The 15,640-nt window shown below is 41.4% G+C and overlaps 3 protein-coding genes and 1 non-coding gene across 7 annotated transcripts in view; 1 reads left to right on the forward strand and 3 right to left on the reverse strand.

Annotated features, from left to right (window-relative positions):
* Wge (BAH domain and coiled-coil containing protein winged eye) overlaps window positions 1-10,220 on the reverse strand; it is a 163,261-nt gene extending 153,041 nt beyond the window's left edge. For 3 of the 4 annotated variants that reach the window (XM_076432900.1, XM_076432901.1, XM_076432899.1), the window contains exon 1: window positions 8,961-10,219. The gene's annotated coding sequence lies outside the window, so the exon portion shown is untranslated. Of the gene's footprint in view, window positions 1-8,960 lie in introns of all 4 variants that reach the window. The other variant, XM_076432903.1, reaches the window with a different exon arrangement.
* LOC143213246 (uncharacterized) overlaps window positions 1-15,640 on the reverse strand; it is a 322,622-nt gene that overhangs the window by 92,694 nt on the left and 214,288 nt on the right. The window lies entirely within an intron of this gene.
* Trnaf-gaa (transfer RNA phenylalanine (anticodon GAA)) lies at window positions 13,279-13,351 on the reverse strand. The gene has a single exon. It is a non-coding gene; the product is annotated as a tRNA-Phe (tRNA).
* On the forward strand, window positions 13,625-15,599 carry LOC143213252 (lipid droplet-associated hydrolase-like). The gene is made up of 4 exons (XM_076432925.1): window positions 13,625-14,041; window positions 14,418-14,737; window positions 14,811-15,002; window positions 15,078-15,599. Exons 2-4 carry the CDS (start codon window positions 14,429-14,431, stop codon window positions 15,504-15,506), a joined length of 930 nt encoding a protein of 309 aa, XP_076289040.1. The 5' UTR covers window positions 13,625-14,041; window positions 14,418-14,428; the 3' UTR covers window positions 15,507-15,599.

The following is a 15,640-nucleotide window of genomic DNA, read 5'->3' on the forward strand; positions in this document are numbered from 1 at the left end:
CAGAAACAACTCTATGTACAATGTAGCAAACGATGTGGCTTATTAAACGTCGATTCCCTTTGACCGGACCATTGGCACTCGTTGCGTAGTTGGTTCGACCACGTTCGATGACATCGTTCTAAAACATATAGGAGACAATATCGATGGGGAAAAGGAGACGTAACCGTAGGTCGATGGTCGTACCGGGGTCGGATCAATCCGGGCAAACAGGAAACGCGACTTGCGTCACGGTCTCCGCCGCGATTCATACTACTTCGGTCATGTATATTCGACTTTAAACGCATGAACGCTTTCGTCGCCGTTCCGCGACCTACGGCAACATGCGTTTCCTCGACGCGCGCGCCTAACCGAAGTTAGATTTCACGTTCGCTCGAACGGCCGGATGCATTTTATGGGTGCAGCCGCGGCTGGATTAGCCAATAAGCACGTAGGGCGTCGGGAGAAGAGGGGGACACCATAGAAATCTCTCTGAATATTACATCTTTTGTATACAGATGCAAAATTTGGCTGACCAAGAAATGTAAGTTGTATGTTCCTTGAAAGGGGCGATTCCTGAGTTCATTTGAAGTACCCTTTCCAGGAGTTATTAACCCGAAAAACACGGACCGATCAGAGCGCGGTTACAGCGGACAGATTCCGGCTCGGCCAGTGCCGACGTTACGCTCAGCGGAACCCGTCTCCGAGTCGAAATCTGTCCGATATAGCCACGCTCTGATTGATCCGTGTTTTTCGTTAATAACTCTACATTGACAATGATTCTTGTTTAACCCCTTACCGTACTGGAACGTCATGATACCGAAAATGTCACAGAAGAGTAAATGTATATCTACCAATACTGAAATATTGATTATAATTCATATTTTTTAATCATTCTTTAAAATCTTCGTGACGGGGCTGACTCTGAACTTCCACGAAATGATGGGCAATAAAAATGGTCTAATCACTGCACACGTGAAATAATTCGAGTGAATAAATAAGTGTTACTAATTGGTGTAAACGAGTAGGTGTAATCTAAAATAACAAAAATATTAGAAAAATACGTACTATTATATTATTCTCAGCCTACTACACATAATAGGAAAGAAAATAAATTTCTATTTCACTCCAGTTTGTTGCAAATCAGGTAAGAATTAATATCAACAGGATGTGACAAAGTGTCCAGTATCCTCGAGCGAGCTCTTTCCTACGAGAAGTTCGGCTAACGCGATGCGAACAGCGCGGCGCCGCGCGAGCGTCTCGGTGCCGGGCGTCGTATAGATCATCTAAATACGTGTCTTTGCACCAATTATATTAGATCACCGACGCGTGCACGCGATTTCGACAGATCATGCTCCCTTTCGGAGAGCAGAGCAGTGCCGAGAGAAGACGTTCGCTCGCGAGGAGTGTAAAGCGCCCAGGCGACTGCGGGCGACTGTCTCCGAGCGTCATTAAGTGGCATTATTTACACCGGGCGCTATTGTCAGCTGTCCAAACATCTTGAAACCTGGTAACAGACGCGTATCTTATCTAACGCGTTGCGTAAAAATGAAAACGTTACTCAGCGGCGATCACAATGGAATTACGGTGCCCCGTCCCGCGGCCGTGCTAAACGAGCTGTCCGATTGCGCGATTAATTAAACGGTACCGTTCGGGGTGGTGGGTTCGAGCTGTCCGCGAGACGAGAGAATTACTCGTCGATCCAGAACTGGGGGTTACAACGACGGTAGGGATGGGAGAGAGGAGAGAGTGTGAGAGAGAGAGATAGCGAGCTAGAGCGTTATCAGAGAAGTGGGAGAAAGTGGCTGTGATAACCGAGTATAGGGGCAGGGATTGGAAATGGTCACAATATCGGTTTCGGTTCTCGAACCAGTTTTGGAGTACCAAAATAATGTAATAACTACACCGCGGATGTTTATGCAATGCATTTGCAAGGGAAGGTAGTTAAATAGATGGTCAGTTCTCCTGTTAATGATTTAATTTATATGAAAACTCTGGCGATTGCACTCCTGTCTGTCTAAACTCGACTCCCCGAGTTCACTCGAATAGCGTTTCACCTCGGAGCGTGACGGATCAGACATTTTCACTTCAATAACATGTCCATATATCTTTTTGCCATGAATAATAAGGGTTTTCTCAAAGATTTCGTAGTATAACTTGGGCTCCTGGTCAAAATCAAATTTCGAAAAAGTGTTCGCGTACGAAATGTTGGATTTTGGAGTGCAAATGTTATGGGAACAGATCGCCCGATGGGTTACGTCTTCCGTTAGGCAATGGTCGAATGGGGGTCGCGCACATGTGCGGCGAACAGTGGAGACGTAAACAAGAAAGATTGGAAACTTAAGACGTGTAATAATAATAACAGTGGCCATCGTTGCCCGCGATTACCCTATTCTCCCGTGAACCTACAAGTATCTCTGTGCGTTCTCCTCGTGGACGAAAAATACACGTGTAACGAGTAGACGGCGGACGTCGGTCTCGCCCGCACGAATCATGTTCCGCGTAGGACTAATGTCCTGAGTACATTTTACGTACTGGTACCTGCTGGAGGACGTGACTGGTAAAAGCCAGGAGGAAGGCGGAAAGGAAGAAAGAAAACGAGCACGGAGCCAGGCAGGCGAACCGGGCAGGCGGACGGGTAGCCGAGCAGGCAACCAGGCAGCTAGCCAGGCAAGCAAGCAAGCAAGCAAGCAACCAGGCAAGCAAGCGAACAGGCAGGCAGGCGAGAGGGCGGCCGGTCCGGGACGAGAAGAGAAAGAAAGAGAGAACGTGGGATAAAGAAAGCAACAAGAAGGGACCTCGCTTCTTTGTGCTCAAGAAGAAAACCGGTCGGCCAATCTTAGCGCCGTATTGTGAAATTTTGTCCAATCAACATCGCCGCTCTTCCTTTTTCTCATTTCTCCGAATATGATTTAATTATTTACTTACGTCCCTAGCCTTTACCGTGTGTATCACATTAGTACAGCGACGGTGATCTTACGCGACGTCAGAAGCCTCGCTTTCCTCGAAACTAGAAACGGAACAGATGTTGCTTCGCGTTTTGAAAACGCAACCCTTCGACTGCCAGGAGATGGAAAACAGAACATGCTGATCGACTGATGCAATGAACTAGTCTGCGGATCTTTATGCAAAATTAAAAGTGTACACATTGATTGCAGAACACAGGAGGCAAATAAAAATTTGATGCTTCTTTTAATTATATTATTAAGCTGAAGCTAATACATTGATGTCCTTAAGCATTTGTAACATATCCACTGCTCTAAATTGTACGAGCCCATTTTTGTTATAAATCCATAAAATTCGCAGTCTAGTTACAACGTTAGTATCAGACTAGGATAAACAGTAGAGGGTGGTATTACTAGTATAGAACGAGATATGACAGAGTAAGTGATACAAGCTGAGTAATGTACATATAAACCAAGTCACATTTGTGTTTAAAAACTGCTACGTTCATGCCACGAGTTAAACTCGAGTGTCTTGCATTGGGCACCTTCAGGCATTGTGTACGAAGAGTGACTAAAAATCGAGGACAGTTGTGAAGCACAGCGAACTCTGTGCCCCAACGAAATTGAAGGATAAATTACACACGTCTCGAGACTTCTCCAACACTTTGTTGCGACGCGGTGTTACCGTGCTGCGCGGGCTCCCATTTTAATTATCGAACGGTCGCGCTCCGGAACTGTCAGCTTTTAAAATGCTTGCGAGCTGGAACTCTGCTGCAACTGGAAACTGTTCCTCAAGAAACGCTGCGAACGCGTTCGATCGCTCCTAGGTAACAGGAATCGAAACCGCCAGCCGACTTCGTTCGAAGCGAGTTCGAATAATCTGTTTCCTAATCTCTTTGTTTTATCCAACGGTAAAAGGAGTTGTCTAATTTTGGAGCACGTTTTCGGAGCATTTTGGCCATTGTTTCCAACCCTTAAACCGGGGGCGTCGATGAATTAACATTCGTCGTTCATGTTCGCTTTCAGAATCCCTTAACCCTACGTACAAAGAAGACGTCTCGCATACGTCATGCATGTCTTATGCCATCTTACACAGTGACGTAAAATATTGCTTAATATTAGCAGCAAATCTTACCAGCAACACATCTATTATCGTCCCAGGAACATAAGAATCTCTTCACCCCTTGACGCGCAAAGACTTCACGGATACGCCATGCGTGTCTTATGCCATTTTACACAGTAACGTAAAATATTGCTTAATATCAGCAGCAAATATTAGCAGTAACATATCTATTATCATTTCAAGAACTGTTTCGAATATGTATATGCGACAATTTACACAAATGGTAAGGTAAATGCTAAATGGTAGCTTTGGTCCCACCGGGTCCATTTAATTTATATGTCGAAAGGTTAATGTTCTTCACAAGTTAATGAATCTTTATCATGTCATAATATCTATACTGGTATAAACTATATTGCATTCCTGTTGATCGTGGAATTAATTTTGGTACAGCAGGATTATTTGTCTTGTATTAATGAGGGCTAAGCAAACCTCGGTTTGCGGCACTTCAATAAAATAATGCTGCTTGCCATACACATACATATATGTACAAATAAGATACATCGACTGCGTTCAACGAATTTACTAACATTACTGACACACTGACTTTCTGAATACATCTCGACTATGAGCTACGTAGCTTCCATAACTTCGCGATTTGCAGAAAATCGCTATGCCAAGGGGTATAAAGAAGAAATCTGAAAAAAAATCAATCTTTTTTCCCTGCAAGATGAAAAAGCCCTTAAAGGGAAGAAGCATGAATCGCAAGAAAATGCGAGTGTTCATAGACGAGACTCGGCTCTCCGTGAAACCTCGCAACTTTCGAGCGTTCTTTGGCCGGAGCAAGCGGAGCGAACGCTTCGCTCGCCTCTGTTCGCCACGATGTTTCGTCTGGCAAAATCGAGGACCGGTTTTTATAACCTTTGGAATATACACTCGATCTTGCCTCGCCTTACCTCGACTCGCCTCGCCTGGCCGCCGTACTCGTCGTCTCGCCGAACAAATTTGTTAAATATTCACGAAATTACATTAACGTCGCGCTTCAACGCCTAGAATGAGAATTGTCGTGAAATTCCGGATTCTTCCGGGAGAGATTCCCGGACAAGTTCGCAATAACTCGAAAAGCACCACAGCATGGCAGGACACGCGGCCAAATTGTTCCGGCCGTGGTCTTTCGAAAAAAGGCAAATTTATTCCAGCGTGATGTAATGGGATATCTTTGAGCGAGCGTCGGCGTGGTTACCTAACTAACCAAAGAAATAAAGAAAACGGTCGGATGCAATTTTATCGGGATCTCGAATCTAGGAAGACCATTTTATTGCGATCGCTAATCCTCTAACGCTTGGCCAAGCAATTATCATCGGAGGTAATCATTACGAGAAATTATTAACGGTCGAAGGCGCGAAGGACGATGTCCGATTTGATTTCGCAACGCGAACCGATCCGAGCTGCTCTCCGAGCCCGCTATTCGCAGCTCAAGATCTTAAATAACGTTCCGAATAGCACTTGCTCTGTAAAATGAAGTTTTCTCAAAAAAATTTTTCTCGAAAAAAAGGATTTCGAGTTATATCAAGTTATATTTATATTTAACACGTTGAATGCCAAAAAATGATGATCATAATGCTACCAGCTCTGAATATCAATTTATTCAAACTGAGTTATAGCATAAGGTGCGAACTTCATTATTTAGACTGCGGATCTTTATGCAATTATGGCTTTCGAAAATTTTCAAAAAATGTTACGATATAAAATACGACAGAATTTAGTACGACTATAATTGATTTCAGATCTAAAGAGGCTACTGCCACGGAAAATAAGACTCTATTTTATTCAAGTTTCTCTGAAAATTCGTCTACAAAATTTGCAAATTGCATAAACATCCGCAGCCTATTCATTATCAAGTAACTAGTAATACGTAATTGTTAGTAACTCTGAACGTTTAGACGAATAAAATGAGCAAGACAAAATTCACGCGGCGGTCAGCGTGTTAATAATCATCTCCAAATAATAAATAGGAACGTAGTGAGATATGTAGTAACATTCGATCTATAAATCGACAAATAGCTATATTATTGATAATTACACATTAACCCTTCGACAGAGTCCGGAACTATCCTGGCTCAGAGTATCAAAATCGTAATTTAAGTACTCAGTTTTCATCGAATTAAATAAGCGAATAGCTGCTGTATTGGAAACAATAAAAAGATTATAGAACATTCAAGAATATGTTTTAAAAAAATTGATAAATGTAGCAGTGAAAGTGCTACCTTAAAAAAGAACTTAAAAATCGTCATTTACAAATAATTCTGAGAGTATGTTAATTACGTTACAAATGGTTTGTTGGTATATAACTCTGAATGTTGTTAAACAATCTTTGAAGAAATCTTTTAAATAGCTGCCACTAAGTAATATAGTCAAGTTTATATGTATAAAATTTTATTTTGCACAGAGATCCGCAGCCAGGAGCAATAAACAATTTTCTTACGAAAGAAATCATCCTGTTTTTCAATTACAATATAGAAAAGCTGAAGTAACCGGTTGGATCTTGTATGTCGAAAAACCTGATTTCATTGTTTACCAAGCACCTGATCAAACATTATACAGCGACGCTGTATGGTTGGTGCAAGACATACACTATAAAATATGAGGTACGAGAAAATGTGATATTGTACAGCAGTTTGGATGCACACAGTGCACGGAGGAACGGGGGTGCATCGGCGTCGTCGCCGGGCCGGCAATTATTACAGGAAACTGCGATCGTTTCACGGTTGAAAAACTCCCTAAATCGATCGGAATAAGCATCAGAGATTTGTAATACGCGAGATGTACGGCGCTCATCTGGCCATAACGTGAAATATTTCGAGTGTTCGTTCGACAGCGCAGCGTCGAAGCGACGGCAGTTTCCTTCGAATGAAGGAGCAGAGTATTTATCGTCTATTATGCCCGATGCAGTTGGAAACGGTGCTTCAAGCTCGTCCCATTCTGTTGCAAACAGCCCTCCCCACGAATCAAAGAAATTTCACAATTAGTGCTTAAACTAATTTGGAATATTAATCCGCCGAGAATGTGTTCGCAAAGTTCAGGATTGAGATTTCCAAGGAAATGAATATTTTCCTCCTGGAGAGCAAATGAAAAGGAATAAAATTAGATGGATTTGAATCCGTGCGTACCGGTGTTATGCAAGAATACGCCTACGCAACAATGCTACCCGATAATAGCTGTCCACAAAGGGTGGCTGCAAACACACCGACAGTTTTATTTCTGCGAGAGACTATTCTGAACCGCGAGCTGCGCTGATTTTAGAAATTTTCATTCAGAAATATTCGACGCGTGTGTTCCTTTCTGTGATTGCATTGAACGAGGAAAAACATTGACAATGAACCATTCTTCATAATTTTTATATAACTTTATTAATTCATTATTTGGTAATTCTTCTAAACAATCTTTCTACTCTTCCTAATGCAGTTCATCTTATTAATTCACGAAAAGCTGAGTAATCGAATGACGATTATGATACTCCGGGCCAAAATGGACCCCCACTGTGTCGCCGAAGGGTTGAGAGAAACTACATTGTACATTATTATTATTATTATTGAACTGTCGTTTTTCATTTTTCTTTTTGTTTTAAAACCTCGCGTTAGACGCATTTCAATGTACTCTAGAACTAACAGACGCTACAATGGACGAGATTCCGCAATTATGTTAGTTCCAACATGCTTCATTACGAACAGCAAGTGTAATTTCACCCTACAGTCTTGAATTATGGCATTTTTTACTCGGTGTCTTTAATCTGAACACTTCAAACCCCGGCTAAATATACATACGTCCAAGTATAAACATTTTGTATAATTATTGGAGCGTGAACGCTTAGAACGGTACTTTGGAGTAAACCGAATTATATTCATGAAATAAAACTTCAGCACATTTGCAACAGCGTTTAATAAAGGCGGTACTTTAACCGTCGCAATGATAAACAAATCTTCAAACGATTATCCAAAGAATAACAAAGTATGTTACGTTACTGAAAGTGATACCTGAGTACACAATTAAAATTCTTGTTGCTGCTGAAATTAAGCAATCCTCGGCTATGAATCACAAACTTTCTAAAACCATTAACCCTCGTTCTTCAGGGTAAAAAACACCCATTTTCTGTTTCTATATTTTGCGGAATGTCAGATTTTTGTCTATTCACTACCATATATCTTTTTCAATATTTTACAAGAGGATACATTGCATTATTGTTACTATGATAACAATGATGAGAACGAATAGTTTATTGTAACTGTGAATGCTATTAAAATAGTCCTTTCTTAAAATACTCTCGTAGGAATCTAAGAATATGTTTATTGGGATGTCTCGCGATTTTATCATAGCCCAAAGAAACAAACCAACTTATCCAATTCCTATGAATGCATTATAGTCTCACTAGTCACAAATAAAAAATTTAGAATTCGTCATTTGACGAGTGCACAGTTCTACTGTTCAATTCTGAAATTCTAAAATTCACCTCAATTTGTTGTCATCAGAAACACTATTCTAGGTAGCCTCACACCTAGCATAATTCAAGAGCACACGAGAGTGAACTACCCCGGTAGGCAAAGTGTTAAGGGTTAAAAACAACGTAGAGCTGGGTCAATTGCCGTTCAAACCACTCCAAAACATTGAGCTACTTTTTAACACTAGGTTTACGGATTTCATAAAAATAAGAATAATATATTTAATCAGATTTTTCGCGGACCATTGTATATGTTCCAAGGAATGAATGTTGAACAAATTTTCTAGAGTGCATCTTTACAGTTCCGAGAATTATAAACGAAAAAATGTAGAATTCGTCATCTTGACGGATCCCGTAAATCAAGTGTTAGAAGACGACCGTCGCGTCGCAAGACTCCATAAAGCGTGAGGCGTCGCGTTGCAACGGCACAGCAGCCGTCTACTTCTTTCAGATGCGTTTGGAAGGATTACGGAACTAGAATTACCTGCGATTAGGCAGAACTCCACTGTGGCGGCTATGCGAACGCTCCGTGGTCACAGGTTTCGGTCATCCTGGTCTGTCGAGGTGCACAAAGAGAGGTATCCGTATTCAGAGTAGCATGCTCGTTCTCGGGAGGACTAAACTCGCAGCCGTCGGAACGCGTCACTACTCCCTTGGCACGGGCTACGTGTTCCAGTTGCGTCGAACACTATCTCATCACTGGTTAGCACACTGTGGAGACTGATCGAGTTCCTGTTTGCGACGGGCAAGCACAAATTCGCAAAAACGGCCGGGCAAAATCAGCGGAACGCGTACACAAGAACACTAGTGTTGTCGTTTGTCGACAAAGGAGCCTGTTGGATCGGCGGTCGCGTCGTCGAAGAATCGTGTTGTCGGGTCTCAATCGCTAGATCCTCGATCGCAAGGACCTCCGCTGGGCAAGTAGGCTGGACCAAAGCGCGTAAACATTCGGCGTGTGCGACGCCCCTTCTCAGCCAAGATGGTGTTTCGGGGGTACCGCGAGAAGCTACATTTTCGATGAGTTCACCGGGGAAGGAATGTTTACGATTTTCCCGAAAGAATTCCGTTGCGGGGCTGCGACCAAACCGAGCAGCTCCGGTTCATTTCGGAGTTAATATTTTCTTCGAAATCGTTCGGACCGGGTGGGAGGGGCTTAATCGCGGGCTCGGGGCTGTAACTATACATACATATGCACACGGTAGGTCAAAACGCGTCGGAAACTTTGGGATCAAGCGAAAATCACGCAGCGAGTTGAAACTGTTGAGAGGAAGGCGAACGCTTCAAGCATACTATTCTCTTTAATGCGGGCGCCGGCCGGCTTAAAGCTGCGGCCCCCGACCGACCAAACGAGTTTCGGCTCGTATCCAACCGGTGCATCCGAAAATCCCAAAACACTCGGCAATAAATCTCTCTCGATGTATCACGTTTCACGAACTGGTACACCCGTAGAACGTTTAATCCACTGGTACTTTTGTCGATGGCCTCTGGGCGGGTACACTTCGATCATACACCCCGCGCGGTACGTTATTCACTGGACCGCCGTATTTTTTTCCGATCGTTTTCAGAACGAGACACCCGGCTCCGTTTCAAGACAACACGGATACGTTACGATTCAATCGATGGACAAGTTGTCCTGTTCGCTACCGGTAAAAAGAAATCCCCCTGTAACGCGGAACATCGTAACGTGTTCACCGTCGAACGGCTGAATTGCGACTGCGGCTGGCAGGATCCGATGTCATCACCCCCACTACTGCCACTCCCCAACTCACCAGCGAAACGCCCGAATCAGTTGCGTGTCTCCCCCTTCCGCCGAGGCTACGCCCACCGGGGCTCGCTCCACGCCCCCTCTGGCCGCGCCTCTTTTTTTCGGACCTCGCGCGGAACACTCGAACGAAATGCACCGGACCTGATTCGTATACATTCCCGCGCTTTTTCAGCGGTTAGCTACATCGTCGCACGGAATTATTAGAAATTATTTCGGAAAGAACGTGTTCTTGACGTGTGCGATGTGTAACGACTAGCCTGAGAAGCTGCAGCCTCCTGTGGTCGAGAGTTTCCCGCTGAACGGACGTGTTCCGATAGTCGATTTGTCAGCGAAACGAATTCAGAAACGCGACGGTCGCGGTACATGATTTCGCGCAAAGAGTTCAACAATGACGCGTTTCGCAAATTGGTTTCCTTTATCGTCTGGTGGATGAATGAAAGAGTATTCGGAGCAAATCGTATCCAGAAGCTTTTGGATAGGCTTTTCGTCTTTCGTATGAGCCTGTAGAGAATATTTGTTCGCATCGCCTAGCATGTTCTCTTTGTGACGCGTGTTTCAGATTTTGGGAAGTGCCATTTATTTGGCCTGTAGGGAAGACAGTTGGAAAGATTAGTATGACAAGAGGTATGTATAAATTTTGGCGGCAAGGTATACATAATGTGATACGATTAGGTAGCTGCGTGATCGTCGGCATGGCGTTTTCTGGCGGACCCTTGTGGCGGTTCGTGTGCTCCAATTTCTGTCTGCCCCGCGACCAACATGAACTCCCTCCCGGAGAAGCAAGTGGTGCCATTTCATGCGGTTTTTGCTGACAGTGATGCGGTATATACCACCCGGTACGAGTCGGTCCTAGATGTCGCTCCGCCTCCCGACACCATCGCAGACATCCACCCGATTCGCGCATGCGCGATCAACGGGTCCCTGTATAACGCCCGTTCGAATTACCCCTCCGCCATCTTTCCACCAGCTAGAATCGCTAGTATATAGACTTAACGTGACTTTCTTTCTCTCTCTCTCTCTCCCTCTCTTTCCCCCTTTCCTCGTGGTTGTCGCCTCTCCTTGCTCCACAGAAGTCTCTCTTTCTTACATGCTGCCTTGGCCGGTCGTACCTTTCCGTGACTTGATCTCCCTTGCTCTTATCGGCCGGTCCTTAGCCTTTCTCCCACTTGTTTGTTTCTCCTGGACCGACTATCGCCGCGGCTACCGTGGGAAATAACGCTGCTACCAGAGAAGCTACCAAAATGGCGGACCGACGCCACCTGCCGCCTATCGAGATCCAACATGCACACTTGTCCTCTCCTCCTTGGATCGAGCCCGATGCTTTATTTAGATTGTAACGTCGCCCAGCCGCGCTGTCTGGCTGGCGTTTTACGCCGATGACACTGCACTAATGCTAATATACAATTAAATCGGCATCGAACCGATTTAGGTGTATCGAAAGCTAAGTCACCGTTCGGTGGAAACGTTGCGCCACTTTTTACCGGACCGAGCACATAAATCACGCGTAATTGCAAACTATTTTATCGACACTTCGAATAAAACTGCAGAGAGATTATGCAAGACCCGAGATACTGCATACATTTGCATACATGTTTCGTGTGTTGTTGTCTCTTGCAGCTACCATTCGCTCCGCGGTGTTCATTGTGCGATGTTCGTGCTGTTTCATTTCACATATTAATTAAAGCGGCGCGGCGATGAGAAACTGGGAAAAAGCATGGATTTTTCAATCAGAATTTATTTAATTAGTTATTTGTTATTGCTTTGAACCGAGTGGTTAATTTAGCAAGTATAATATTGTTCTTACGAAACATTGTTTGAAAAAATTATAAATTATTTTCAAGCCTTCTTTATCAGGTTTACATAAGAAGGAACTAATGCAAAGAGGAAAACACTTGTCTTTGAGAAGCTTTACTTCTACTGTGTTACGTTCGTTCTCATATTCGTAGTCTGGGCATTTCGTCACAATGTACAAAATCGTACTCGAATAATCGAGCAGGGGGTGATACTACATGTAAAAATAAGTCGAAAAAAAGAAATAACATTTTTTGTTTGACGCTTCGTTTTCGAGAAAATTGAGTTTAAAGTTCTGCCAGATTCGCGTGCTTTAGTATATGCACAAAGTAGAATTGGTTGATCATGGTCAGACGCGTCAGACGATTCCTATGTAATAACACGTGTATTCGCAACATTTTCAAACTCGAGCGTCAAACAAAAAAATGTTATTCCTTTTCCTCGACATATTTTTACATGTAATATCACTCCTTGCTCGGTTGTACCACCCGTCCAGCCACACCCTGTATAGGCAATAATTCGACAAATAAATCAGATTGTGTAGTATCTGATAATTAAAACGAAACACATTACTGCATCACCGATTTTATCTGCTTGTTTATGGTTTAAGGTTACGTACTAGAACTATCATACGAAAACGTCTAGCGCCTGGTCAAAAAAGTACAAAATAAGTTCCATTTTTATGAGAAAATGGCATTTTCAAAGTTTTTACTTTATAATTCTTTTGTTAATTCTTTTGCTAAACTATTAGAAACAAGGATAGTATAAACATGTTTAAGATATGGTCTACGCGTGGTCGCCGTTTTCAAGAGATATCACTACACGTGACATTAAATGCAAATTCTGCGGAGACTTTCATTTCAAATGATTAACAATTCAACATCCGCCAATAACAGGCGCGTGAAGACCGGTCTGCAGGAGCGCAAACAGTGGCGTACCATGCCCACCTCGGACCCCGCACGTCTTTTTTGAAAATATACAAATAGATCGTTGTACGACATTAATCTATACAGTTACCAAGTTGAATATCTTTTAAATTATAACTAAAATTAATGATCAGATGCAGACTATAATTGGAATTATAATTCCAAGTGAATTCAGAAATGCAGTCTGTTTTCTATTAAAGAAACACTTTTATCCGTTTGTTACGTTTAAAAATGATTTGGAATGTAATGTGAAACTGTATTATTAGCTTATTTAAGCTATTTATCAAATTATATAATGGTGCAAAGAAAAAAAATTAATCTGCCGAAACCAGGGATTGAACCAGGGACCTTTAGATCTTCAGTCTAACGCTCTCCCAACTGAGCTATTTCGGCCCGTGATGTGCTTCCTGTTTCCGATTTGAACTCAGGGCGCCAGAATTGTAGCAAAATTCAAAATGCACATCATAAATGTATGTAAATTCTGGAATTTTATTAAAAATTGTCTAATATGTACTTAAAACAATGTAACATCTCTATATCGATGTAAATAAAAGCGCTCAAATATTTCAAATGTTGGAGCGATATCGATTATCGAAACCGTCGATTGATATCGATACTTATGTATCGATATTTGCTAATCATTTCTGACTGTTGTCATTTTACAAAATTAATTTTTTAAGGAGATCCTAATTCTTTAAACACCTAAAAATTTATTGATAATTTTCTATACATTGGAAACACTTCTCGAAGGAATATAAAAATTCCATTTTTTTTAGTTTAACTTGAGAAATGAATGATTATGTTCTTCCTTGTGTATTTATAAAAATGTACAAAATATATAATAAAAATGAGTTTTTGAATTTTCAATTTCTCTGAAGTCTTTCAGATTATAACTGCGGAGAATAAAAATGTCGCAAAGTAGAACTAATACATATATATTCACGATGTCCCACTTGCGCAGTACAAATTGGTTCGTGAAAAGTGACAATGCTACTTTCCGTGACAGTACCGTTAAGTAGGTTATAAAGAGTGCAATCTGTTCAATTAAAAGAAAAGTTACGGTTATCAAGATTAATTTATTTTGTAAGTTATGGATTAATCGTATCTGCGCAACTAAATTATAATATCTCGATATAATACAGATACGCGAATTCATTCTTGTAATGACAGGTTATTACGATACTTATTTTTCTAGCAAACTCATCGCACTTCTCGCTTGTTTATTGTACATATATTTGATTAGGACTGCAGGAAAATATTGTCCATTTATTTAAGTTAAATTTCAAATAAATCTCTCTGTATTTAAAGTTAAGTCTATTCCTGTAGACAGAATAATGAAACATGTAAAACATTCCATTATACAAAGGAAAAATAGATGTTATATCTCCTATATTTTAAACAAATTGTTTAAGCTGCAACTACCAATTATAACGTAATTACATAAAACGTTCTGTTACAGAAGGAGAAAATATGATGCATGCTATGCTAACGTTAAACGACGTGCCTACCCCAGTCATTGCGAAAGGTTGCTGGATAGAGGAAGACCTTTCACAACTTGGTAAAAAAGATGTAGTGGTAATTATACCAGGCAACCCTGGAATTCCAGAATTCTACACAGGATTCATTAATTCTCTTAAAGCAAGAGTGCCTAATGAAACACCTATTTGGTTGGTTGGACACTCAGGGCATGTTCAACCACCAGACAATTTGATACGTACTATGCCAAGCGATTCAATTTGGTATAAAAGTTACAGTTTAATGGCGCAAGTGGAACATAAGGTATTTCTTTTTCATTGGTTCTAAAGTCCTTCTTGTATAGTCTTGTAATACCCTTATATTTATTTCATTACAGCAACATTTTATTCAAAAATATGTGCCAGAAGATGTAAACATACATCTCGTTGGCCATTCGATAGGAGCTTGGATAGCACTGCAATTATTAAAGGATGATTCTGTATCCAAAAGAATCAAGAAATGTTATTTATTATTTCCTACTATCGAGAACATGTCTGCCACTCCTAATGGAAAGTTTTTCAATAGAATTGTAAGTCCCGTTGTTATGATAATATTATGATACATATAGCATAAAGCAAAAAATAAATAAGGTGTTTTTTTTTAGATATGGCGTATCGCACCTCTCATAATTTTTCTTTGTTGGATTCTTTCATGTTTACCATTGTGTTTACAATCTGTCCTAATAAATTTTTTTGGACCTATCTATGGTGTCCCGAAGAAATGCAGCAAAGCGGTACATCAACTTATAAACCCTTGTGTCGTGAGGAGAGTCCTCAAACTGGCAAATGAAGAAATGGAAATGGTAAAGGAGAGAGATGACGATATACTTTCACAGCATACTGGTAAGTTATGGTTCTATTACGGGAATCGCGATGGCTGGACACCAGTTTCATATTACGATCGTCTCAAATTGAGACACCCTGACATGAACGCAGAACTCTGTAAACATGGTTATCTTCATAGTTTTGTATTAGAGTTTGATAAAGAAATGGGCTGTATTGTAGGAGATCTAATTAACGAAAATATATTATAACATAGAATAGCGAATTAATATTAAATAACTGCTTAAATTATACAAGCCTATTGATAATATTTTTAGACTAACTAATTAGTTAAGCTTCTTTAACTCACAAAGCTTCTCGGTAACGTTGTTCTTCTTCACCTCTT

The sequence above is a fragment of the Lasioglossum baleicum genome, chromosome 11 (genome assembly GCF_051020765.1).
Source record: "Lasioglossum baleicum chromosome 11, iyLasBale1, whole genome shotgun sequence".
Classification (NCBI taxonomy): domain Eukaryota; kingdom Metazoa; phylum Arthropoda; class Insecta; order Hymenoptera; family Halictidae; genus Lasioglossum; species Lasioglossum baleicum.

What these genes read in the sequence shown, in the direction of transcription:
- LOC143213252 (XM_076432925.1), top strand. Translation starts at nt 14,429, where the DNA reads ATGATGCATGCTATGCTAACGTTAAACGACGTGCCTACCCCAGTCATT. An exon ending in TGGCGCAAGTGGAACATAAG is followed by an intron (nt 14,738 to 14,810) that starts GTATTTCTTTTT and finishes ATTTCATTACAG; the next exon opens with CAACATTTTATTCAAAAATA. An exon ending in GAAAGTTTTTCAATAGAATT is followed by an intron (nt 15,003 to 15,077) that starts GTAAGTCCCGTT and finishes GTTTTTTTTTAG; the next exon opens with ATATGGCGTATCGCACCTCT.